We start from the raw sequence: 26,604 nt of genomic DNA on the forward strand, positions 1-26,604 counted from the left end.
AATTTCAACATTGCGTTGGAAATAAAATAATGTTATATTTGCAGGAACTATGCTGATGTTTGTATTAGATGAATGGCCGATAAACCATTTGGAGCCGACGAGTTTCTACTGGCTAGCATCACCGTCCACATAATTACATAGAGCTAGCGATGTCTAGCTAATACATTATACTGGCGTGCGAATGATATCACTAGCGGGCAGGATAGACTTCATGCTGTGCCGTGCTCACTTAGCTGATTTATCTTACCGTCTTATTTAGATGGCAACTCAACACAATTTCTTGCGTTGAACGAGCTACTAGGATACGTTAGCTTTGCATACTGTTGGTGAACAGGTCGTGACTGAGGATTGAGGAGAGGTAGCTGGCATCTCTGTTCTTTGGCCTGCTGTATTACCTGCATAATAATATCTCAATTCGTTTGAAGAGATCTGATATTTCAAAATCTATAGATGTGTTGTGTTTATACGTGATGCTGATGATTCAACGTTTTTGGGTTGGATTCGGATCAGCATTTCAGAAATGCCATTTTTACTATTTTAGGTTATTATCACTAATAAGCTGCATAGCAAGCTATGCATTATGGTAACTATTTATCGTTTATAAACTACAGTAAATATAATGGCATTGACATTATCTCAGAATCGTCTGGTTTAATGTAAATTACGTTTAATTGAGATATGCTGCTGCTTCCTCATCAACTGGTGAGCAGTCATATTTGGTAAAGCTGTTTCATGGTTTCTGTTTCATGGTTTCTGTTTCTGAATTGATGCTGTCTACAATGCATGATAATGGAGCAAACTGCAACATTCAGAAGATGTATTTGAAACATGATGTGGTTGCCTGCCGTTCTCTAATGTGCTGTCATGAATTCATTTGTAATTGTTTTTTATCAGAATCAACATAGGTCATTTTATCTTGGATCAACAATGGCCTTCAGCAAGGGGTACCGCATTTACCATAAACTGGACCCACCGTATAGTGTCATAGTGGAAACGAGGAACAAAGATGAGTGCCTCATGTTTGAGTCTGGAGCTGTCGCTGTACTGTGTAAGAATGTCCTCTTGATTTCATACTTTACAAAAATATACCCTACATATCTCATTGGTTATGGTATGCCACTCGATAGCAAGGAGAACCCGCACTGAAAATAGCATTGCTTATTGTTGATGTATAGCGGCTGCGGAGAAGGAAGCCATCAAAAACACTTATACCAAGATGGTTGATGCCTACGGGATTCTTGGGGTTCTCCGTCTAAACCTGGGTAAGTTTCTGCATTGTCGATACACGCTGTTCCCTCTATAACATTATCTGTCTGTCTGAATGTTAGTGCATGAACGACAAAAATTAAAGCTGCTTTCTTCTGCCCTTTACATGACCTCCAACAACAGAAATATCTGATTAATCCTCATTTGTGGTGATGGTGCAGATTTGTTCGCCATCTCTCTTCTATAGAATGGAGATAATGCAATTCCTCTCTGATATTTGTAATCTTCCCAGACCACACTCCTCTTTAATTTCCAGGGTTTTATATCAACCCCTGCATGGTCATTCTCCTGCCCCTATCTGCAGTAGATATCCTTGAAACAAATGGTTGAACCATAGCTACTACAGTGCGAGATCCATCCGGCGACCACCATAACGTTGACTGCCCCCCCCTCCTCCATTGTGGTACATTGATGTAATCCATGCTCTTGCATTCCCTACTGGCAGGTGACTCCATGCTCCACAGTCTGGTGGTGGTCACGGGATGCAGCTCTGTGGGCAAAGTGCAGGACTCTGAGATCTTCAGGGTCACGCAGACAGACTTCATTTCGCTGAAGAACGACCCCGCCGACGAGGACCGCATCGCGGACGTGCGCAAGGTGCTGAGCTCGGGACACTTCTACTTTGCCTGGTCCGCCACGGGAGTCAGCATGGACCTCAGCCTCAACGCTCACCGCAGAATCCTGGAGGACACTACGGACAACCGCTTCTTCTGGTGCGTCAGAGGGCCTCTTACAACGTTCAGTAGACTCCGTTCTGTGCAGGGCGTTACATTTATTACCTTTGGTCTAAGCATGCAATGTCAACTCTCAATTGAATTGCTAATTGCCAATCAGTCAGTGTTCAATGTATGTTTAGTTTTTCTCTCCTATTGTTCACAAGTTTATGTTATTCAAACATCACGACAATATCATCATGGTAACACGTGTTATACGCACACGCACACGCACACACACACTCGCATCCAGGATGGAGAGATAAAATCAGTTTCCCAGGTGTCATTCATGTTGGAACGGGGCCCAGAGTGAGCTGAGGAGGGGTGAGGCTGGGTTGGGGGTAGAGTTGCGTTGTATAGCAGCTGTTTAGGGATCCTAAGCCATACCTACTTCAGCAAGCCAACTCTTCCTCTTCTCTCTGCTTCTCGTCTCCTCCCTATTCCCTGTGTCATTTACTGAACTTCCTCAACCTGTTTGTGTGTGTGTGTTTGTGTCTTGGTGCACGCGTGCATGTTTATGCACCTGTGTGTGTGTGTGTGTGTGTGTGTGTGTGTGTGTGTGTGTGTGTGTGTGTGTGTGTGTGTGTGTGTGTGTGTGTGTGTGTGTGTGTGTGTGTGTGTGTGTGTATCATGGATATGATCACATTAGCGACGTTGGCATGCAGTGTATTCGTGTTGCTCCTGTAACACCCCCACTCTCCGCTTCGATCAATCGTAAACCAATAGGAACCAGTCTCTTCACCTGCACCTGAAGCACTACGGCGTCCACTGCGAGGACTGGCTGCTGAGGCTGATGTGCGGCGGCGTGGAGGTCCGGACCATCTACGCCGGCCACAAACAGGCCAAGGCCTGCATCATCTCCCGCCTCAGCTCGGAGCGTGCCGGCACCCGCTTCAACGTGCGCGGCACCAACGACGACGGCCAGGTGGCCAACTTCGTTGAGACGGAGCAGGTCAGTGGAAGAGGCGCTTGGATGTAAAATGGCTGCCGTCGGCGTCGATGACATACCGTAGTGTTGGGGTGTGCACGCACGCTCTCATGCACTCGGCATTCGTTTTGTATTAGCGGGTTGTTATGGTTATTACACGACTCCACCCCAGGGCCCGAGAGCTGGAACTCTCCTCAGTCTTGGGTTTTCACCCTAAAACAGGTTTCGCTCTGCCCTTAGGATTAAAAGACATACTGTTGTTCATGGAGTTAGTGTGTATTTTTGTATTCTATTTGGCATTGCAAGCTCAGCACCCTGCAGTTAAACCAATCCCTCAGTCACCCTGCAATTAAGATAATGCCCTCCTTCTGTTTGCTGTAAACAGGTGATCTTTCTGGACGACAAGGTCTCCTCCTTCATCCAGATCCGCGGGTCCATTCCGTTGTTCTGGGAACAGCCTGGAATACAGGTAATGGGGAAAAGAAATCTACATCTCGAAATAACACAACCAGGTTCATGATGTCGCCTTATGGAAACATAAATTATTAACCTGCCATTGGTTTGTGACGGATCAATAATCATCCGCAGTAAAATTATGCAGCAGTCCTACCGAGCCTTCTTCTGTCTCCATCTGGTTGCAGTTGTAAGTACTTGTACCTAAAGGAATAATTCACTCTTTAAGTAAATAGCTATCATTTATGGGTGAATTTTGTTGTAGTAGAACATTTCTTGACAGTGAAGTATTTGATTTAATTGAGCATGATAATTGGAAGTCACAGGCAGCCTTAACCAAGCATCTTCAGATAGACGATGGATGTAAATGATTCTTTCACTTCCAGGGAAACGATTGTGGGTTTGATATTAAAAACACAAAAGTGAAGAATGTTGCATTTGCAATACATTAAGCAATACATTAAGGGGGAAAGTAGACGGTGAGATGATTTGTCAAGCTCCAATACCATCCATTGCCCATAAGCCATTGCACAGCTCAGTCCGACTATCATAACAGTTGACAGCTGCTAGCTGGGGGTGTTATCAAAGATGGCTGCTATCTATCTGGCAGTTATGTGTTATAAACATTGAAAGCAGCTGAAGCAGGATCATCTTATCAGTTTGAGCTGGTTTATAAAACCAAACTGATATTCATTGGGAAGGAGGCACGGAAGAGATATAGTACTGGTGTGTTTGTGGACGCTGCGTTTCGGTATTCAAGTTCAACTAGCGCAGTCCCCGTTCACAACGCGCCCGTTCGGGAACGGGCCGACGGCCTGGCCCCCGTGATTGCTGCTTGCAGGTTTTTTCGGAGAACAGCTCATCCCAACAACTTCCCACTAGGCACTGCGCTTCCTTTGGTCCTCAGGATTGCACCCGCCAAGTGTGAAGTCGATGAGCGGATGTGTAGGGAGGACAGACAGAAAAGCTTGAGTTAGAGATAGCAATCATAGCTATTTCGTAGACTGAGAATGAGGGCTGACATGTTTTGGAGATAATCTTCAATAGTGATTTCTGAATGTTGTTGAAAAATGTGTGCAAAGAATGTCAAATTTCTCGGATGAATTATTCCTTTAAACTCACATTGTGTAACCCCTTTGATTGTTTATATTTTTCTGCCCAATGTCTTTCTGAAACAATTGTAGGATGTTAGGGAACTGAAAGTTCCCGTACAAGTGAACATGGCAGAACTAGCAGGGAAAACAGAGCTAAACCCTTAATTTTTCCTAAAGAAAACATACAGTATTACTTTTAATGGTCTTGCAGTCCCGCTACTATGAGTCCTAAATTAAGAGTCTCTTGAATCTGTAGTGATTAGTGTGAAAATGTTAGCTAATTAATCATTTATGAATTGATTATTTTGTAATTAATAAGTACATTTTAGGAATTTATGAGGTGGAAATACCATGCAATTTCTGCCTTTAGATCATGCAGTTCAGAAATGTTTCAAATCATTAGAAATAAATTATTATTATCAATTAATCAAATGTTTTATAACAGGCCAAGACTAAGAATTCCGGGAGAATGCTTGGTATTTGTGTGTGTGTGTGTGTGTGTGTGCAAGAGATTCTATGTTTACATTGGGAGGCCTGTGGAATTTTAACCACATCTATTCATGCTGTGTGTTCAGAAAAAGTCAATTAAGGGCGTTTTGTTGCAACTGAATGAAAATCGACGACCTAATGGAATGGATGAAAACCCCCACCTGGTACAACAACCCCTATCAATCGCTTCTCTATTTATGTTTTGCTAATTTGTTTTGCTCTGCTGGTGATGGCTCTCTCATGCAGTAGAAAAGTGCTGTGCAATGCCCGGAGTTTGAAGCTACCTGTCATCTTCCCACTCCAAAAAAAACAAACCTTTCCTGACATTGCACAGGTCTACAAAACGCCTTGCGTTAGGGAGGTTAGATATCGGTAAAGGGCCTTTTTCTTTATTTCCTCCAGCTCCCAGACATATTTTATCAGGTGAGCACCTGTACTGAAAACCATCCCCTAAGCCATTCACCAAACCTTTTAACACTGCTGATGTTCCAGCAATGTAGAAAAGAGGCGGAAGACATGGTAGACTGATACTGCCAAAGTTGAGCCATACATAGTTTTGGTTTGGCCTTGCATGTGTTTTGGGGCTGTTTTTCAGTGTTTTACTGCCCCCGTTTTACAAGTAGATGCTTTGCGTCTTTCTCTCCCGCTTGGTTTAGCTGTTCCTTTGGTTGAGGGGTGGGTACGCTTTTCATTTTTAAAAGATGGATTTTTAAGTTGGAAACTAGTCTAGCTCTGGACTAAGAAGTTCTGCTTAGGTCGAGTTGCACGAAATGCTTGCTAACTCTGCTTGTCAATTAGTGCCCAATTCCATCTCAGCCGAGAGAATACTTAGAAATACTCTCAGCCTAGTCAACCGTGCATCACTTGTGTAAAGCTATCCATGAGAGTGGGGGGGAGAGGAAGGTCTTCTACTGTAGTAATCCGAGCAGCGCCATCAGCTCCAAGATAATCAATTTATTAAATATTCATGGGTTGCTTACGCTGTTATTCCTAACACAGTTCTGACCGCACTGGGGGGTGCAAGAGGAGGGCTAGACACAACTGTGTTGGGAAACACAGCGCTGGCAAGGGGAAGTCATGACTTAAATGGCGGCAGCATTGTGTCAACTGTTTAGTAACGGTCCCAATCCCCGTCCCAACAAACAGGAAGATGTGATTCGGAAACCGAGAGAAACAGAACAGTCTCCCGATAAAGACAGCAATGAAAAGACTTTAGGCACCACCCAAAACATTCAAGAAGTGTGAATGAAAAGGATGGAGATGATGCACACGGTAAGAAAGCCGACGGGATAGAGAGAGGGGCCGAGGAATACCGGGATTCTTGAATGATGCGAATGACGGGTTTATTCTTATTCACACATTTTGTGTTCTTGTTCAGAACCAATCACCTCCTCTTCCCCGTGCTTTTGTTGATTGTTTTACCGGCCTCCTTTGGGGTATGATTTTTCCACAACAAAGCTCTCTCCCCTAAAGCTGCTCTTCAAATCCGCCTTTATCCGCCAGAATGTCTGGCCCCTCTGCAGCAGCAATGTGTGGCTCGACAAAATGCGCACAAACCCTGGCCCGCTGCAAGAGGTGATGTCACGCTGTCTGAAGTGTGTGCCATGTGTCCCTTCACCCTCCCCGTGTTTGCCTCCTCCTCGCAGGTTGGCTCCCATCGCGTCAAGCTCTCCAGGGGTTTCGAGGCGAACGCACCCGCATTTGAAAGGTAATCATGAAGCAATTTGTGTGTGTCAGTCGGGGCCAGTCGGGGCCAGTCCAGAGCTGTTGTGACTCGCCTTCCCTGCAACAGCCACCAGCTAGAGAATTGCCAGGAAATGTATTCAACAAAAGTTTATGTCCAAGGCTGCTACTGACCCCAATACACGCTATACCAACGCCCTGCTGATCTGCTCTCCGTCAGATGTCCATTTGCAACCCAAATGACTCATGGGCCAGCCCTTACGGCCTGCGTTGTTCCAGCGTTTATTTGACGGCGGACAAACGTCGTGCCTTCACGCCACTGCTTTGAAAAGCATAATATTAACCCAAGGACCAAAAGCATGTAACAGAGGATCTTCTCCTAAATGGGTTAAAAGTGAGGATAAGACTCATCTCAACATAGCGCATATCAGATTGCGGCGCTGTTATATTGTAGGCCTCTGGGTGGTGATTCATGGTGAGCAGAGCTAGACGTGCCCTTGTGTTTGACGTGGTCTGAGTCACTCTCTGGTTTTCCTTTTGAGGAGGCCAGCGTCTGCTTAACGCAGGAGACCAGTAACACACGGACAGCCCGGTCCGTTATCAAGATGCAGTGGTTCTTCGGGACATGGTGCCCGCGCACCACCCACTATGACACCCAATCAATAGACGCAGATGCTTCATTTAGGGATCTGTGAAAACGTTTTAATTAGAGCTGTCAGTTAAACGCGTTATTAACGGCGTTAACGCAAACCAATTTTAACGGCGTTAAAAAAATTATTGCGTGATTAACGCAATTGTTTTATTTAAAAAATATATATATATATTTATTTTATTTTTTTCCTTTGGCTCAAAACATAGAAGCAGTAGCCTGACTGCTATGTTCAAATGACATTTGTTCAAAGCAGTCGTTTAATTGCACTATAGGCTCTTTTTTTGTATCGTCCTGTTTTGATCAGTATATGCCAATGTTGTTATCAATAAAAAATCATTTGCACAAGGCAAGCCGATGCACTTCACCATGTTGATAAGAGAATTAAAATGAGAAGAATTATGGGACAAAAAAATCAAGGGATATTTAGCATAGAAAAATAATTTGCGATTCGTGAGTTAACTATGACATTAATGCGATTAATCACGATTAAATATTTTAATCGCTTGACAGCTCTAGTTTTAATGAAGCGGTGGAAGATTATTATTAGTACGCTGTACCAATGGTAGTACCGTGCTCTGTCTAGGCATTCAGGGCCAAGAGGTTTAAGAATGTATCAGGATATTGTGAAACGTACAAAGGATATGTTTCGCAAGATATTGCAAGTGATGTTCACCATGACAACGGAAAAACGGCTTGATAGATGAGCGTGTCTTTTCATGTTAGAGGTGCTGAAGGTACGATTTAAGAAATAATTTGTGAGAAACGGTATCGCCAATTGTGAGCTATTGGTAAGGGAAGTGTGTGTGTGTGTGTGTGTGTGTGTGTGTGTGTGTGTGTGTGTGTGTGTGTGTGTGTGTGTGTGTGTGTGTGTGTGTGTGTGTGTGTGTGTGTGTGTGTGTGTGTGTGTGTGTGTGCAACTCTCAAATTGTACCCACTGCCCGATTTAAATGTATTATACAATCAATATGGCTATGTCCATCTTGCTGATGATTTAAAATGCATACCAAGTCTCATCCCCCCCCATGCTTACAAAGCGCTCCATGATGGCCCAAATGGACAGCATGAGGTCATGCGTGTCCCCACCAGTATATGCTAATGTGTGTGTAGTATGTGTACATCGAAGACGTGCCCCTTTGTATTTTCCAGACACTTCAGTGCTCTGCGGAAGCTGTATGGCAAACAGGTGATCATTAACCTCCTGGGCAGCAAGGAGGGAGAGCACATGCTCAGCAAAGCATTCCAGGTCAGTGGAACCCGCCGTGTTAATAGATCAGATATTAATGTATTCGTCCTAGCGCTTTTCATTTCATACATCAACGCTGTCATCAACTCAAATGGAAAAGTAAATGGTCATTGCTCTCAGTAGCTTTGGATAAAAGTCTCATCTAAATGACAAAATAATCAATTGTAACAAACAAGTGTGCAATTCATATACCGTAGCGAGGCAATGCATGCGTGTGCATCGCGTGTTGCCCCCAGTGCACGTGTAGCCCATTGCGTTCTCACGGCTCTCCCTCCTCGCTCCCTCCCGGCGTCCAGAGTCACCTGAAGGCGTCGGAGCACGGCGGCGCGGTGAAGATGGTGAACTTCGACTACCACCAGATGGTGAAGGGGGGCAAGGCGGAGAAGCTGCACAGCGTGCTCAAGCCCCAGGTCAGCCGCTTCGTGGATGACTGCGGCTTCTTCTACTACTCTGGAGAGACTGGCATCGCCAGGTGAGCCATCGCCAGAGAGGGTGGGGCCTCGTGTGAATAGGCTAACGGTTAATGGACTTTGGGAATGATCGTGGGGGTTTCGCCTTGTTTTGCTCATCCGCAGTCTCTTCAGTTGTAGAGAGCACCCTCAGTTTGATTTGAATGGTTTTTTTCAAATTTGTATGGGAAAAGTGTATTCATTCATTCATTCATTCATTCATTCACAAATGCATTCATATAATCATACACGATGGTGGTCTCTGATGTTCACCCAGGACGCAGAGCGGGACCCTCCGGACCAACTGCCTGGACTGCCTGGACAGGACCAACAGTGTCCAGGCCTACTTTGCCCTGGAGGTCAGACCCCCAGCGCCCCCTTCTCGAGCACGACACCCCCAGCAAAGGGCAGACACACGCATACAGGGAACGCCAACGTATCGCGCTCCGATTAGGTTCTACCAATTAAACGTCAGCATCGATAACCGGGTGACGGCGAGTACCTCTCGAAGTGACTTGAAATGAAAAGACTGCTTAACGGACTTAGCAAATATCAAGTAGACGTGGTCAGATCTCTTTATCGGTGGCGCTGCAGCCTGATTCTGGGCACCCCACTGACAGTTAAGGTTTTCGGTGCACACTTAAATGCTCTTTCACCCCCCCCCTGTGGTCGGGCCGGCAGATGTTACCCAAGCAGCTGGAAGAGATGGGCCTGACTGAGAAGCCCCAGCTGGTGGCCCGCTTCCAGGAGGTCTTCCGGACCATGTGGACCGTCAACGGAGACTCGGTCAGCAAGATCTACGCCGGCACAGGTGCCCTGGACGGGAAGGCCAAGGTACTGACCGAGCGCTTCCACTGGGCCTTTTTAAGCACTGGTTCGACTAGCACCGTTAAAGGCCTATAAGATGATTTCAGCTCAGAACTCAATTCAGACTCAATTTAGATGTTTTCGTTATAAGTGCTAGGCTTATGCAGCAGGTTTTAATAACTTTGGATTTTATGATTTGGCTTACCGTCTAAGTTGTCCATTTTGATTTGGTCCACTGACAGTTGCTTTTCATTCCCCTCACAGCAATCCTTGAGTACTTCTCATAATCCTATCTGATGTTATATCCTCTATATCTATTCCGGTATCACATCCTAGTTATTCATTTGAAGTAGTCCATGGATCATGGAAGGTCATGCAACTTTTTGCCCCCATGCAAGGGGGCAAAAAGTAGTGAGACAGCTACACTCTGATCCTTCACGTCCACATCCTATGGGCCCGGGGAGTGCATATTCGACAACCAACAGCCGCATGTCATGCTCTCTGAGATGAGCGTGAAGTGCTTTCTCTTTGAGTGCAGCACCGTGTGTTCCCCTTCTGTTTTCTAAACTCTTGTGTGCCCCTTTTCTCTCTGCTCTCTTCTGGACCTCTCTGCCCCGCGTGGTAAGTCAAGCGCCAGTCCGCCTTCGTCTTGTTGTCGTGAACAAAGGTCCTTATCTCTGGTGCAGTGTTTACCCCTCGGAGACACTGGGGATGTGGGCTCGGTCTCCGAGCTCTTCTGGGAGAGACCACCCGAGCGATGGCGTCCCCTGATTAGGTCGCCGTCACTTATGTCCGGCTCCTTCGCTGTTTTCGTTTCATTGAATGCAGTCTTTGTTTTGCGTGACTTCATCATTTCAGCGCGCAAGCCGGTTGATATCGGACAATACATGCTAAGCTAGGCAGTACTAGTGTTTGTTTTTTTAACTAAACATTTCTTGTCACCATTTTTATATATATATATTATATATCCCGAGGATATTAGGCAGTGTTGGCATATTTCGTAGTTTCTTGCAAGTTTGGAGCCTCTTTGGAGATCCCATAGTCTGGCGAGACCGTACGATCTGGAAACCCTTATAAGGGCAGAGCGATGACCTCAGGCTTGGGTGGTCTATGGTGCTGGTGCAGGATGGGTTATTTACTCATTGTCATGTGCGTCCGAGGATTTTACTCTGTTACTTTGGATCAGGGTTTGCCTTTTGGGAGAAAATGAAGGATATTCGTCTTCACCATCCTCCCAATCTTATCAGAACAGATTTGAATTTGTGTAATCGATGATTCAGTTATTTTCAGAGCTAATGTTTTAACCCATTTAAGAGTACTAGCTCCTTGCAGGAAAAGGCAAATTTGACGTAGTGTTAATGGAAAATAAATTATTTGGCCTATTTATATGAAATTAAATGAATCGTACATCAGAATGCAAAACATCCCTACCCAGTTTCACATTCATCAAATTGTCTTGATCTCGCTCTTAATAAGAACTGCACAAAAGTTGTTCTAATTTCCAATCATTAAACTTTTAGGAAGCCCGCCGCCTTTCTTTTTCTGGGTGAAACTTTATTTTTACAACATTATTTAATAACATTATAATAACATGGGGGCAGGATAGCCTACTGGTAAGGGTGTTTGAACTCCAGCTGAAAGGTTCAAGGTTCGAATCCCAATGGGATTGGAGTTTGAACCTTTGGGCTTTAACCCCTACCTGCCTTACCCAAGCCTGTCCATTAATGACATGTGTCTAAAAAATGTGAAATATAGAATATAATAGCTCACTGCATGTTGCTTCTGATATCAAACTCCACTAAATAGTGACGTTTCCTATTCATAAAAGCATTAAACAAGAGTGTATTCTTCTTGGCCTGCTTCCAGGTGGGAAAGCTGAAGGACGGGGCGCGCTCGGTGACGCGGACCATCCAGAACAACTTCTTCGACAGCTCCAAGCAGGAAGCCATCGACATCCTGAGGCTGGGCTCCACCCTGAACAGCGACCTGGCTGACAAGGCCCGGGCGCTGCTCACCACCTCCAGTCTTTACGGTAATGCCTGGAACCAGGAAGTCCATGTTGCGATGACATCACCGAGGTCTCTCCAAGTGGTTCTGCTTGCATGAATGACGACTGCCAATGCATTTTGTGTGTGTATATATTTATATATAATATTCTTTTTTTAATTTAATTATTTCACACTTTTTTTCACCAATAGCTAAATTAATAAAGCTTGCTTCTACAATATTGTAAATTCAATATCATATTAATTATTAATTATCTAACGACCAGCTGACGGCTCACTCAAGCGTATTACTGGCCGACTGGCCCTTGCTGGCGGTTGAAGGGCATGCCCTGAGTCCTCCCCACTGCGTTAAGCAGAGAGGCCGGTGCCCTGCGTGACCAAGCGAGAGGTCTAATCTCCCATCGGCCCTGCTCACATGGGCCAGCTAGATTAGCCCTTTGTTGACTGACTGACTTACCGGCTGACTGCCTGCCTGCTCTACTTGTATTATCTCTCTGAGAGCCCTGCTAACCCCTCCCTTCTCTCCCCTCTCTGTGCTGCTATCGCTCCTGATATTAGTCACTGAGCCTGTGTTACAATCAGGTACGGTCACTGGCTGGCTAACGGACGACTGTCCGTCCGTCTATCTGTCCTCCATCTTGTTCCACCACCCTGTCTGTCTGGGTACCTCTCCCTCCCCAGTGGTATATGTGCCCACCATGTTGATTATCTTACTTTACGTTGTCGTTGTGTCATCATCTTTAGTCATTCAGTGTAAACCTGGTTTGGAGGACAGACTTTCTGGCAAATGTGTACACTAGTGAGTGCTGAAATAAATACAAAATAAATGTAATTTTTGGGTGTTATGTAAATGTAGGTTTAAGGTTTGCTTTGTCAGTGTTTGTACTGATCAGATCATATCATCATCATTGTCAAACGTAACATTGTTTTTGGATTAAACCAACATTTCTGAGAAGCACAAGGGGCAATCTGCCTAAACGTGTCCTGCAAAAACTCTGGGTCGGATCCAAGACTTGTCTAACCGGTTCATACCCAGATTTCTCTGCTTCAGGTTTCACTCAACCTTGTTTGTAGTCCCTGTGTTCACATTGCCCAGTATGCCAGACTGTTGTTCCAGTGCTTGGTATAAATAGATGGCATGTAATTGGCCCCTTACAGAGGTTCCCTTTAACAACTCTACAGTACCCCCACCCTCCCATCCATCTCCATCCATAGTTGAACCATCTCCAACTGTGTTAGTGTGCGGTGGACCATGTTTGGTTGTTTCCATCCACTTCAATGTTTTCTTTTCCATATGCAGGAGTAGGCATGCGCACACACACACACACACACACACACACAGACACAGACACACACACACAGACTAACTGAGTTTCTCTTCTGGTGCAGCGTCTCCCAGAGTGCTTCTGGGCATGTGTCAGAACTACCGCAAGTACACGCGGCCAAAGCAGATCCGTGTGTGCGTCGGAACCTGGAACGTCAACGGGGGCAAGCAGTTTCGCAGCATTGCCTACCGCAACCAGACCCTCAACGATTGGCTGCTGGACGCGCCAAAGAAGGCGGGACTTCCTGAGTTTCAAGGTACATGGTTTTACTGCACGGAATCACTTGTCTGTTTGGTAGCTTGTGAAATTTGAATATAATAAATGTAACATCTAAACGAATCGGATGTCGGTAATATTTGAAATGCGTGTTGTTCTTTTCACCACACAGACGGAAAGCCAAACCCCCCTATAGATATTTTTGCCATTGGCTTTGAGGAGATGGTGGAGCTGAACGCTGGCAACATAGTCAGTGCCAGGTATGTGACCACGCTACAAGCTACCAAAATTATATTGTGGTAGCTGCGTGGATGGAGGGAGATAATAATAACCAAAAGCATTTTTTTGTTGACAAGAATAGCTGTCTAGTTACGATCAACGTTTTGCATGATTGTTACAATTCTACTCCGTTTACTGGTTGAACTGCAAACACATATACACAGCTCACGTTGCCTAGGAATCATCACTCATCAGCCTAGGAAGTACAAAAACACACTCTCTTTCGAGCAAATATCTGAAGAGGACCGAGACATGTTAACAGCCACTTTGATCCCCCACCATGTCCCTATCCTGCTCATGCTCGGCCCTCTCATGGTACCGTCTCTCTCAGCACCACCAACCAGAAGATGTGGGCCGCCGAGCTGCAGAAGAACATCTCCCGGGACCACAAGTACGTCCTGCTGGCGTCGGAGCAGCTGGTGGGCGTGTGCCTGTTTGTGTTCATCCGCCCGCAACACGCCCCCTTCATCAGGTACGGTACCTAGCCACGCCCCGCCTCGCTGTAGACACGGCCCCACATACAAGCAGGCCTGGCATAGGAAGTTAACGTTCAGTGTTTGGGTCCTTTATGTATCAGGCACCATTTGTAGCATCATTTAAAAAATATATTATTCACATAAAAAACTTTTGTTGATTTCTTTCCACTGGCAATCAATTTTCTTTAGCAAATGAAATATAATACTGATTATAATTTGCCAGTTTTTTTTAATCTTTCTGATGTCAAAAGACTCAATACCTTTTATATACTTGGATACAACTAGTTAAAATAGTAATTGAAACATGGTATGGCTTTGCATTGAATAGTTTTTATGAAAGCTGAAGTCATATTAAAGCTGGAGAGAGTTTTGAATGGGCTTTAACTTGGTTCCTGGAAAAAAATAGTTTTCTCTTTCCTTTGTTGTGACTCAGGGATGTCGCCGTGGATACAGTCAAAACCGGGATGGGCGGAGCCACTGGCAATAAAGGGGGCGTTGCCATCCGCCTGCTGTTCCACACCACCAGTATCTGCTTCCTCTGCTCCCACTTTGCAGCTGGCCAATCACAGGTCAAGGAGAGGAACGATGACTACAATGAGATCACGCGCAGACTCTCCTTCCCTATGGTAACCCTAAACTTGGGCTGTCTCATTCCCCTTTTCATTGTTGACCAACTAAACATCAAATGTATCAAATATATCAAATATTAAATGTCATGTCAAAGCGACTACCGTGTGGGAAAAGTATTTACCCACACATTTCTGCTCAAACAAATGGTTTTCTATGGGACTAAACAGAGAAGATGCCCCCCAAAATAAATACAAATTCAAATTTTGTTCCAACATGGATCCAGGTGTAAACAGATCAAGACTGGTCTGGCCATTTACCCCATCTCCGGACAATCCCAGTCAATAATCCCAGTCTAACCCCCCCCCCCGTTCCTCCCCTAGGGTCGCCTGCTGTACTCCCACGACTACGTGTTCTGGTGCGGGGACTTCAACTACCGCATCAACCTGCCCAACGAGGAGGTGAAGGAGCTCATCAAGCAGCAGAACTGGGAGGCCCTGACCGCCGGAGACCAGCTGCTGGACCAGAAGAACGCCGGCATGGTGAGGTCATGGGTCTGAGTGTACTGGTTCTGGAGGTGCGACTTTATTCACAGAAATGTGCAAATTGTATATTCAGTTGTTGTGGCTGACATCCACACCGAATAAGATGGAAACATGAAACATGGTAAGGCGACGATGTGCATATGTCAAACAAGTGCATTTTTAAATGTTCAGAGAGTACAAATAAGAATCCACCAAGTGCACTTTGAAACGTTCAAAGAGAGTACAAACAAGAGCCGACTAAGGAGATGAGCACTGATATTCTCCCATCAAACATTGTTTTGACACGGCACCGATGATTACCGCTCTCGAAGTCCCAGCGGAGCCACACTGGAGGTCAAGTGTTTCATTATGAAACACTTATGGTCCCCTCGGCACACACATAATGGAACAACTCCAAACGGCTGAACCTATTAGCGCATCTCTGCCACTTCTCTGATGGCTTGAGAGACTCACGTACTGTGATCCATGACGGAGGTACTGTTGAGGTTCAATAGCTGCTGGACCCAAGAGCAGAACACAGAGACGGGACTTGAGTTGGAGTGATAAGCATGTTTATTTAGTGCAGACGAGTAGTGACGCAGGGGGCAGGTTGGTGAGTGGGGAGCTACAGGCTGGAGGGAGTGAAGCAGGCAGCCGTGAGCTATCGATCCACAAAACACTGTGGCAAAAGGAAACAAAGTACGATGAGCTGATGCAGGCCAGGTGTAATCAGTTGAGGGTGACAGGCAAAGCACAGAGACAGACAGGGGGTGTTGGAGACCCAGGGGGAAAACACCCAGCACAACAGCTGTGGCTATGACAGGACTACGTCAAACACACATTTACAGCATCTCCACTGTCTGCTGTGTCGCTGTGCATTAACTGACACGCGCCGTGTGTTTGTGCAGGTCTTCCGCGGGTTCATCGAGGGAGACCTGGACTTCGCCCCCACCTACAAGTACGACCTTTTCTCGGAGGATTACGACACCAGCGAGAAGTGCCGCACGCCCGCCTGGACGGACCGCGTGCTCTGGAACCGGAGGAAGTGGAACTTTGACAAAACAGGTGAGAGAAGTGCTGACGACTTCCCTTCGTCAGCCCTGCGTTATCGTTTCACTACAAACGTTTTAGGAACCACTGTGTCCGAACTTCCCTCCCTTAATGGGCCTTCAGGACATTAGGGCAAGTTTTACACTAAGTGTGCATTCATGAACATTAGTAAATGCAGAAATAAGCATTGTTATATAACGTTAGCAAAAGGGTTGCGTGACTGGGCTAGTCAATGGTGTGTATAGGAATACCGTAGTTGACATGAAAACCATTACTTTAGTTATCATTAACTGCTGATATCCATGTGGTTGATAAACCACATGAATTTCAGCAGTTAATGATAACTAGACCATTTGTTAACTGTTAATTTGTGGTAAGCTAATACAGTTTACGGCATTAACTGAGATTTAATTTTGTTTTGTTTGTTTGTTTGTTTTGTCTTGTTATTGTTTTATTTTTTTATTTTTTTATTATTATTTTTTTCCAGAATGTCTTGTTTTTAAACGATTTATGATAACTTTATGCTCTGTAAGGTGACCTTGGGTGCCTTGAAAGGCGCCTCTAAATTAAATGTATTATTATCATTATTATTATTATTATTAATGAATGTACCCTTATAGTAAAATGTCACCGGTCTTAACGCTACGCTCAAAGCACATTTGAATGAATCGATTCTTATTTTCATTGACCTCGATCACTTCTGTTCAGTTTTTCTAACCGCACGTCACCAAACCGCGCGGCGCTCCGCGGCGCGTCCTAACCGCACTTGATTGTGATCCCCAGCGGAGGAGATGAACGTGGTGGGAGCGGCGGCCGCCTGCGAGGACGATACGGACGGCGCCTGGAATCCCGGGGAGCTCAAGTACTACGGCAGGGCTGAGCTCAAGACCTCGGACCACAGGTAACCAGCTCGCCGGTCACTGGCTGAGGAGGCGGAGAGCGACGGCACCGACGGCAGCATGCACCTTCCTTCACGCAGCACAGTGACGGCCTCGTTCAGCATCGCGCGAATCACACTCGCCGCACTTTAGGATTTGTTTTCTCGTTCGGTTTGACGATGCTAAAGGAAGGCGCTTTTACGTATGTAGATGAACGATTCAGTTGTGTGACTCTGTGCTCCGACATCCGGTGTTGAAGCGGTAAGAGCCAGCGAACGATGGCGGCAGTACGGTGAGGTACACGATGCCTTTATACAACACATTTCTATCCTGATCAGGAGCCATAACGAACAAGGTGACCTTGGGTGTCTTGAAAGGTGCCTCTAAATTAAATGTACTATTATTATTATTATTATAAAAATTGGCGTTAGCGTTGTCTCAACAAGGCACTACCGCCAAATATGGGCAGACATGTTGACGTCATGAATACAACTCTCGCGCTGTTCTATGACCATATATGGGCAGACATGGGGATGTCATGTATGGCTGTGTGTGTGTGTGTGTGTGTGTGTGTGTGTGTGTGTGTGTGTGTGTGTGTGTGTGTGTGTGTGTGTGTGTGTGTGTGTGTGTGTGTGTGTGTGTGTGTGTGTGTGTGTGTGTGTGTGTGTGTGTGTGTGGCCAGGCCTGTGATGGCGGTGATGGACGTGGAGATCCTGGAGGTGGACCCGGAGGCGCGGCACCAGGTGTACAAGGAGGTGATCGCCCTGCAGGGGCCCCCCGACGGCACGGTGCTGGTGTCACTCTGCGCCTCGGGGCCCGACGACTACTTCGACGACCCGCTCATCGACGAGCTGCTGGACAAGTTCAGCACCTTCGGCGAGGTCATCCTCATCAGGTGGGCGGGGCCGGGCCCTAATGGGGGGGGGGGGGCGGGACTATCTCAAAGGAAGCAGCAACCGGGGTGTCATCTGTCAGATAACTGTGTTTATATTCTCTGCTTTTTGTTGAGAAAAAGTTCAAACTTCCCTCCCACACTGAAGGCCTGTACAATGCAATGCAATACAATACATTTACATTTACATTTAGGGCCGTTAGCAGACGCTTTTATCCAAAGCAAGTACATTTGTCATAAGAAGTGCAACAATATGTCGCTGTCAGTACAGAAAGGATGTTCATAGAACCAAGTGCAAGCACAAACAATCGCTAGGCTAACCAATTCCTCGTGTTACAGCCATGATAGCAGCTACTGCAGTTGCAACACAGTTAAGTACTATAATACAATACAATACAACACAATACAATGCAGTGTACAATGGTGGCCAGAAAGGGGAGGGTGGCCTCTGAACAGGTGAGTCTAGAGTCTTTTTCGGAAGATAGTGAGCGACTCTGCGGTCCTGAGAACGGCAGGGAGCTCGTTCCAATAATACAACTTTATTAATCCCACTAGGGGCAATTTGTTTGAGCAGCTTGTTGTACACACAGTAACATACAAAGAACAAGTACACATACCCAACTACAGAGCGTTTAGTAGTTTAATTGCAGAGGGAGTTAACGACTTGGAATACAAGTCGTTAACCTGTTCCACAAGCAGGTAAAGCATAAGGACGCCCAGTTCCCTCGAATCTCCGGCAATGATAAGTTTTGCATGTTTCATGCAATTGTAATTGACCGGCAAGATGCATTCCCCCAAGCCAATCAGGGAAGAGATGCCCCCGATGGTCAGAAATGATCTGGGAGTGTCCTTAAATCGTAATAGTCTCTGAGGCAGGCGTAGTGAACTCAAAATGGATATTCTCTCGTCACATTTCCCTCACTCATAGCTGACGGATCTCTCCTACCAAACAGTCCCATTTATGTCCTTGCCTTGTCTCTGTTCTCTTTGCAGGTTTGTGGAGGAGAAGATGTGGGTGACCTTCCTGGAGGGTTACTCTGCCCTGGCTGCCCTGTCTCTCAGCGCCTCCACGGTACGAGATCACACCAGGGCTATGTGCACATCCAGCTCCCTAGCAACATTGAACACTCTCTCTGGTTACACTGGTTTTAAACACTTGACCGTGTTTCAACACTCAAGATTATAATACCATGAATGGACCCTATTTAGAGAGGCTTCAGACACAGGTGTCACTCATAACATCAAATGAATTATGAATTAGCTCCTCTTATGCACCAGGGCAAGACAAAAGCGAAGAATACTTCATAGTAAGTAGTAGTGGTATAATAACGTGACATATTATACCATCAGGTGTAAGGGTGTTTAGCCTTTACAAGCTGTTTCAAAATCGGCTTCTTCTGACATCTGGGCGTGTCCACCTAGTATGCCGAATAGATCAGTCTACCAGCCTACCAAGTGGACATTGGCATACGTTGCTCATCTATCCGTCATACATCTAGGTGGACAAACCCACTTGTGATGTCAGAGGAGGCAGATTTTCAAAACGGCTTGTAACGGCTAATCACACTCACACCTGGTGGGACGATATACAATACATAGCAGTGCACCTGTGTTTGTCCTACGCCGACACCTCCGTGAAAAGGCTCCAGTCACGGATGTACAACAGGCTTTTTTATCTTTTGTGAACGCAATACATTTTGTCGCCTGGCAACGCAGGTGCTGGGCAAGACGATTGACATCCGTCTGAAGAGCTCCGGCTGGATCAGGAGCCTGGAGGAGGAGATGAGCGTGGACCGCATCTGCGGCGCCATCCCCACCTCGGCCAGCTCCACCCTGCTGGCCGAGGACACGGACATGGGCGACGATGACTACGACATGGAGGGTGAGCCGGAGACGCTGAGCTGGGGGGGAAGAAGGCGCTGTGGGGCGGGGTTAAAAACGATAAGAAGCGTTCCGGGTCGGAACTCAGTCCTGTGTTGTTAAGCGCTCTGTATCGTTGTTTGCTCAAATGCATCTCGGTGATACTGATTTTATACTCTCTTGTAGTTGTATTTCACTTGGACAGCATTTGTATTGTTGTTTCACTCAAAGCGATGAGGTTGGGTCATTTTGAGCGTTCTGTTTCTGTCTCTGGTCCCACAATGGAGTTGAATGAATATTTCGGGGCTTATGTCGGCAAGCAGGATGTTGACGGTTACGCCGCGAGGTCTCTGGACGTGTGACTCCTCTAACGCTGGGTTTCTGTTCATACTCGGGCAATAAAGCAACGCTGCACTTCAATGGGCGTTCACACTGAATGTCTCTCTCTCTCTCTCTCTCTCTCTCTCTCTCTCTGTCTCTGTCTCTGTCTCTGTCTCTGTCTCTGTCTCTCTCCCTCTCTCCCTCTCTCCCTCTCCCTCTCTCCCTCTGCCCTAGGCGACGTGGACGAGGAGGTGGAGGAGATCCTCCCCCAGCACCTCCAGCCCGGCGCGGGGTCCGGCGCGGGCTGCTCCCCGGCCCCCTCCCCTCGAGGTAGTCCCTGTCCCTCCCCCACCGAAGGGGGCCCCCCCACCAGGCCCGGCCGGTCCGCACAACCCTCCCGGCCCACACAAGGTGTGTGTGTGTGTGTGTGTGTGTGTGTGTGTGTGTGTGTGTGTGTGTGTGTGTGTGTGTGCGCGCGCGTCAGAGAGGTCATTCTAAAGTGCCACTGTGTTCCCTTTGTGATTGTCCTGGAAGGAGGCTTTAGTCCGTCCCCTTGCAGGAGAGACATGCCAGGTAATGTGTGCCGGTGGGCTTTGCTGTGTTTGAGTGTTTTCTTCGTACTTGCAGTGTGCAAGTCACTGTTTAGTGTACACAGTACGACCCAGCTAACCCTTCCTCAGCCCTGACAGTAGCTTATCCTAGCTGTGTTTTGTCGTTGGTGCTAGTTAACCGTAATCAAAGTGATACTTTTGGTTGTGTGTGTGTTGTTGTGAACAGGACTATTTAATTATTGCTCATATTTTATGGTTACATAAAGTGTATATATGGATACACAGGCTCTACAGCTAAACACAAGAAGCCAATAGCAACTAATAATCTAAACTCGTGTTCAATGTAACTCATAAAATATCGGTGATGTACACAAAGTATATACATGTATGTATAATATATCCACCGGTTGTAACCAGTTTCATACCCCCTCCCCCCTTCCCCCCAGGTCCGCCGGGGGACTTCCAGCCCCTGGAGCCCAAGCGGCCACCACCCCCGCGACCCAACGCCCCTCCAGCCAGACCCGCGCCCCCCCAGAGACCACCGCCCCCTTCAGGTACCCCACCAAGCCCGCCGCGAGCGCCAGCACGCCAGGGTGGTGTTAGTTAGAGAGGGGAAGCAAACCAGGCCAGCGGACGTCTGGTGGTGCAGCGTGGGGTTGGTAGACGGTGTTTGTAGTCGGTTCACACGCAGGCTTCAACATGTGTGTCTCTTTTTTTTCCACACCGTTTCTATTTGTTCCCTGTCATTCCAAAAGGAGGCATGATGAGTCCTATGCTGTTTAGAAAAAGCTCTGCAGGTACAGTGACTGCCGTGGAAATGTGGATTAGCTATTTGCATTGTCGTAGTGAAATTGTTGATTTTTCTGTGTCGGCATCTAGTTTCTGCTCACCGATGTATTCCAGACGCTTAGCTAAGTTAATGCTAATAGTGCTTGTATAAAAACAGTGCTTCAGATAACAGTACTTGGCAGTAGCTTACTGTAGAGTAGACACTGTGCTACATTGTTTAGTCAATAAAGGCTATCCTGGCATCCGTTATGGGTTAATCGACCTAAGGGGCTGTCGGGGAAGCTCACTTCTGTGTTTAGGTGCGGTTAGCAGTTTCAAACTGTGCTTTTGGTCCATCTTACTTCCCATTGAACTTGTGAAATCTGTCGACTGGTCAATTTCATTGACTCATTTCCTCATGTGGTTTAGACACTGGCTGAGATGGCTGGTTTACTGATCTCGGTATGATTTATTTTAACCTTTCGCACACACACACACACGCATGCACGCACCACCCACCCCCACATGGCTGTGTGATGCCCTCTTACTGTGGTTGGCCTTGAGCATTGTGTGTAAAAAGCACAGTTTCAAACTGTGCTTTTGGTCCATCTTACTTCCCATTGAACTTGTGAAATCTGTCGACTGGTCAATTTCATTGACTCATTTCCTCATGTGGTTTAGACACTGGCTGAGATGGCTGGTTTACTGATCTCGGTATGATTTATTTTAACCTTTCGCACACACACACACACACACACGCATGCACGCACCACCCACCCCCACATGGCTGTGTGATGCCCTCTTACTGTGGTTGGCCTTGAGCATTGTGTGTCCCCTCTTTGCCTCCTAAGACTGTGGGGAATGTCCGAGCCCGCTGCTCTTTAAGAGGAGAGGCAGTGAAGGTAACTGCACAGTGTGTTGTGTTTGAACTCCCTAGCTAGCTGCTAGACATAGTACACGTATAGTTACTTATTTATGAACGTATATACTACTTAGATCTAGTACCTGTATTGTATGCATCGTCATTGTAATTGATGTCTTTATAATTGAATGAAGTAGAGGTTTCGTGCTATTTAGTTAGTTAGTCAGTCGGGTGTTAGGAAGCGTTGGGTTTGCCCCTATCACGTTTGAAGGTGAAATGAGGTCCTGCATCGGTGAGATGAGGTAGCCCTGCCTCCGAGGCCTAGGGAAGATCCAGGGGTTTTACTTCTGCAAAATCACTTCTGTAAAATCACTAGCAGGGTGGTACGCTTGGTGTCCCATAGGGATGTGTACACATACCTTGCATTGGACGGCGTGTGTGAAAAGATGCGTGTCATATCACTCAGTTCGGTGGGTAGTTCTATAGAAGAACAAGAGGTAACCGCAACAAGTTATTCATCAACTCCAAAATAATGTGCAGATTTAAGAACAATATATACGTTATCTTTTAAGGTTTTTGTTACTCAGGTCGTAACATCACAATCAACAGCTCGCACATGACAAGTCCTGTAGCTCTGGCACATCAGTCTCTCTCCTGGGTCAAGTGCACTGCCAACGTTCAGAGCAGCTACAGCATTCCCTGGCCTAGTGTGGTGGCTTGTGCATAACGGTGTTGTGGTTCTGATTTACCTTGTGCTGCCAAGGACCAAGGAGCCCTGCTATCTCTGGGCCCGACGCAGCAGGTGAGTGGGCAGGAGACTCAACTCAACTCGACTAACGCTACTAGTTGAACCACATGGGACAAACCACAGTTTGCACAAGTAGGGCCCTATGATTTCCGCGATAACGAAAACGCGGACGGAATCACGGAATCGGACAATAAAAACTGAATCTACTGATAATTATTATTATTATTATTATTTTATTTATTTTTTTAATTATGCAGGAAAGTATTAAAAGTAACAAAGTTACAATTTAAGACGGGCCTGTCTCAGTAAAATAACTGATTTCCAGCAGGTTCCTGTTCTGCAGCACATATAACATGTAACAGGGACAAGGCACATCATGCGTCACATTTACAATATGCAGCGGAATGCAGCGGAATTCGCCATTATTTTGGTGAAATTCAGTTTTGAGGGAAAAGGGAAACAACACGGGTGACATTAACGTCACTGAATGTTTAGCAGTCACTTCGCACTTATTTGACACTCGTTTTGATGATTTCAATTGCTTAAAGTGTAAAAACGGAATTCATGAAAATTAAAACGGAATTTGGAAAAAAATAAAACGGATTTCATAGGGCCCTACACAAGGGCTCACCTGTTCATCCCATGAACGGAGGGTTTATCGTCGACTTGAATAGCATTGGGAAGCCACAATCTTGAGACAGGGCTGGGGTGGACTGGAATGGACTTGGGGGGGGAAAACTCCCCGGGTGCATGACACGAGCATGGGAACGGCTTTGTGCTGCACATCGGCCCGCAGCCCGGCCAGCTGCGGGCCTCTCACTGAGCATGGATCGGGGGCCTCGTCCCTGTGTGCGTCCCCATGGTGACTCTGCTCCTTCTTGTGGTGTGTTCAGGTCGAAGCGGAGCTCCCGGGTCCGGAGGTGGGCCAAGACCGGTGAGTTCAGACACTCCGGGGCACACGGGGGCCAGGGTTAGGTGGTGTCATTAATATATCACGCCAAAGGAGTCATATATTCTGAAAGGCCTGTAAGGCCCTTTGGAACTGTAAATATACCAATAACATTGATTTGACTTGCGTTGACATGTTCACAGCCTCAAATCCCTCAATAACGCCAACCAGACCCATATGCAATAACCGGGGGGGGGGGGGGGGGGTCGTTCTAGCCTTACCTGATGCACGATCTTTCCTCTCTCTCTCTCTCTCTCTCGCTCGCTCGCTCGCTCTCGCTCTCTCTCTGTAGAACATTCCAGCCCGAGCCGGTGTGATCAGCGTTCCCGCCCAGGGTCGCCAGACCCCTCCCGCTCATCCCGGGGCACCCAGACCCATTCCAGAGGTTCACCCTGGAGCCCCCCGCCCTGTCCAGGATAACCCCCCCGGGGCCCCCCGACCAGGCCCCCCGACCAAGCCTACTGACCTGCCACTCGGTGAGCACACACACACACACACACACACACACACACACACACACACACACACACACACACACACACACACACACACACACACACACACACACACACACACACACACACACACACACACACACACTCTAGGGCCTCAATGCACGGAAACGTATTTCCTATTCCTCGTCGTTGTCTAACCACCTTGGTCCTTCCTCCAGGACCCCCTCCCTCAGGACCCCCGCCCTCCATCCCCGGTCCGGCCGGCCCCCCTCTTCCAGGGCCCACGCCAGCGAGGCCCCAGGCCATGCAGGCCCCCATGCAGCCCCAGGCCCAGCCCCAGCCCCAGGCCCAGGCCCAGGCCCCGGCCCAGCCCTCAGTGCGGTCCCAGCTCCCCCCGCCCATGCTGCCCACCTTCACGGCGCCCATGCAGCCTCAAGCGCCACCCGCCGCTGGCACCGCCGGGACCCCCCAGGGTCTGTCGTCCCCCAAGCCCCCCCCACGATCTCGCTCCTCTCACGGCCTCCCCCCCGAGGCCGCCGCCGCCGCCGCCGCAAAGGCCGACGCTGCCACTCCCACTGGACAGGTTGGTCAGCTTGCTTCATCAGCGAGGAGCAACCTCACAGCATTGCTTTAGCGCTACAGCCGGAGTAGACCCTTTTCACAGTAGGAACCAACACAGGTGTAGCTCATTACAATTACTACGGCTCTGTTTAATTGTTAGGCATGGCAGTGCACAGGTAAAGACACAACGTGTCAAGTCGATGGAACCTGTTAGACCATGTTAAAATGGCCGAAACCAAAAAGAGTAGTTACGTTACCCTACTGTTGGTAATCTGTGAAAAGGGTCCATGAGATGCTGCATGGTCGTGGATACTCGCGGTCGACCTGCGGTGTATCGTTCACGATGTTGCCGTTCAGATGGTGGGGAAGCATAGAATTTATTGACGTTGCTTATGAAGGGGAAATAGAGTTAGAATACGGCTGCAACATGTTAGTTGAGTCTTTGCATTTTTCAGTTTTCACAGTCTCAAATTTTCAAAAGCAAATGTCTTCACAAGTTACCAGTGACCAAAGAATTGCTCGCTTAATCTGAAAAAAAACGAAGGCATTCATTTCATAACGATCCATGAACCAAACATTAGAATTTCTGAAGCATCAAGCAATAATTGTTTGGTTTAAGCATCGGTAAATCATAAATGGATCATACAAATTTGATTGTCCGTCGATCGACTTATCGACGAATCGACTAATCGTTTGCGGCCCTAAAGAAATATAATGATCCGGGGTAAAGTCTGTGCCTTGCTGCTTCCGATGAGTGTAGCGCTCTGTGTTGTTCTCTCTACTGTGCTCTGACGCATTTGTCTCTCTCACACAAGCCGGAGAAGCCCTCAGGGTGACAGGTATATATCTATTTACTACAAGCACCTCTCTCACTCTTCAACCTACCATAGAATCACAGTCCAGTGCTGCCATCTATGACCCGGACCCCCACCCCCCCCCCCCTTCCCCGTCTACCATACCCCCGGTCACTTACCACCTCCGCCTCCATCTTGTTTTGTAGTAGCCTTGTGCTCATCTTCTCGTCTCTGTGTATTATTGACGTTCCCTTAATCCATCGCAAGTTCGGTAACCGTGTACCGTGTTATTTTTGTCGTCTCTCCATTAGATTAGTGTATGGATGAACCTCATTTTAGTCTACATTGTGGTCCATAGTTGAATCTGTAAACAATGGAGCAATGCTTATTTCGGTCTCCCCCCCCCCTTCTCAACCCACCTCACACAGACACACACAAAAACACCCCCCGTAGTCCTTCCATATCTGCTCTCGTCGGTAGAAAAAGTGATGAGTATCGCAGGTATGCAATGACTTGTGGATCGGGATCAGCTCCCTTTGAATAACGTTCATGATTTGTGGACGTTAAAATAATGCAGTCGCTCAGCAGGTATGTTTGCGTCATGTTGCGTTCTTATTTTATTTTTCCTTAAAAGAAAAAATTGCAACAGATTTATTTGGCAGTTTTCCGTTCAAAGAGGAATTCTTTATGATTCGTAAACCGTTGCTCAGTCATTCATCTCTCGGAGAACACGCTTGTTATAAGC

At 47.0% G+C, this 26,604-nt stretch overlaps 1 protein-coding gene across 6 annotated transcripts in view; it reads left to right on the forward strand.

Annotated features, from left to right (window-relative positions):
* synj1 (synaptojanin 1) overlaps positions 1 to 26,604 on the forward strand; it is a 30,886-nt gene that overhangs the window by 306 nt on the left and 3,976 nt on the right. The window contains exons 1-30 of one of the 6 annotated variants that reach the window (XM_030360157.1): positions 43 to 358; positions 895 to 1,048; positions 1,176 to 1,262; positions 1,712 to 1,979; positions 2,706 to 2,931; positions 3,293 to 3,376; positions 5,030 to 5,107; positions 6,590 to 6,651; positions 8,425 to 8,521; positions 8,818 to 8,993; positions 9,248 to 9,329; positions 9,652 to 9,804; positions 11,644 to 11,809; positions 12,342 to 12,365; positions 13,173 to 13,364; positions 13,497 to 13,584; positions 13,935 to 14,075; positions 14,513 to 14,705; positions 15,030 to 15,188; positions 16,079 to 16,235; positions 17,004 to 17,121; positions 17,781 to 17,993; positions 18,984 to 19,062; positions 19,707 to 19,872; positions 20,406 to 20,582; positions 21,169 to 21,276; positions 23,116 to 23,154; positions 23,994 to 24,034; positions 24,342 to 24,525; positions 24,723 to 25,087. In XM_030360157.1, coding sequence (XP_030216017.1) covers positions 928 to 1,048; positions 1,176 to 1,262; positions 1,712 to 1,979; positions 2,706 to 2,931; positions 3,293 to 3,376; positions 5,030 to 5,107; positions 6,590 to 6,651; positions 8,425 to 8,521; positions 8,818 to 8,993; positions 9,248 to 9,329; positions 9,652 to 9,804; positions 11,644 to 11,809; positions 12,342 to 12,365; positions 13,173 to 13,364; positions 13,497 to 13,584; positions 13,935 to 14,075; positions 14,513 to 14,705; positions 15,030 to 15,188; positions 16,079 to 16,235; positions 17,004 to 17,121; positions 17,781 to 17,993; positions 18,984 to 19,062; positions 19,707 to 19,872; positions 20,406 to 20,582; positions 21,169 to 21,276; positions 23,116 to 23,154; positions 23,994 to 24,034; positions 24,342 to 24,525; positions 24,723 to 25,087 — 4,044 coding nt within the window. In that variant the 5' untranslated portion in view covers positions 43 to 358; positions 895 to 927. Of the gene's footprint in view, positions 1 to 42; positions 359 to 894; positions 1,049 to 1,175; positions 1,263 to 1,711; positions 1,980 to 2,705; positions 2,932 to 3,292; positions 3,377 to 5,029; positions 5,108 to 6,589; positions 6,652 to 8,424; positions 8,522 to 8,817; positions 8,994 to 9,247; positions 9,330 to 9,651; positions 9,805 to 11,643; positions 11,810 to 12,341; positions 12,366 to 13,172; positions 13,365 to 13,496; positions 13,585 to 13,934; positions 14,076 to 14,512; positions 14,706 to 15,029; positions 15,189 to 16,078; positions 16,236 to 17,003; positions 17,122 to 17,780; positions 17,994 to 18,983; positions 19,063 to 19,706; positions 19,873 to 20,405; positions 20,583 to 21,168; positions 21,277 to 23,115; positions 23,155 to 23,993; positions 24,035 to 24,341; positions 24,526 to 24,722; positions 25,088 to 26,604 lie in introns of those variants that run through there. The other 5 variants (XM_030360158.1, XM_030360161.1, XM_030360160.1 and 2 more) reach the window with 5 other exon arrangements.

This window comes from Gadus morhua, chromosome 7 (assembly GCF_902167405.1).
Source record: "Gadus morhua chromosome 7, gadMor3.0, whole genome shotgun sequence".
Classification (NCBI taxonomy): domain Eukaryota; kingdom Metazoa; phylum Chordata; class Actinopteri; order Gadiformes; family Gadidae; genus Gadus; species Gadus morhua.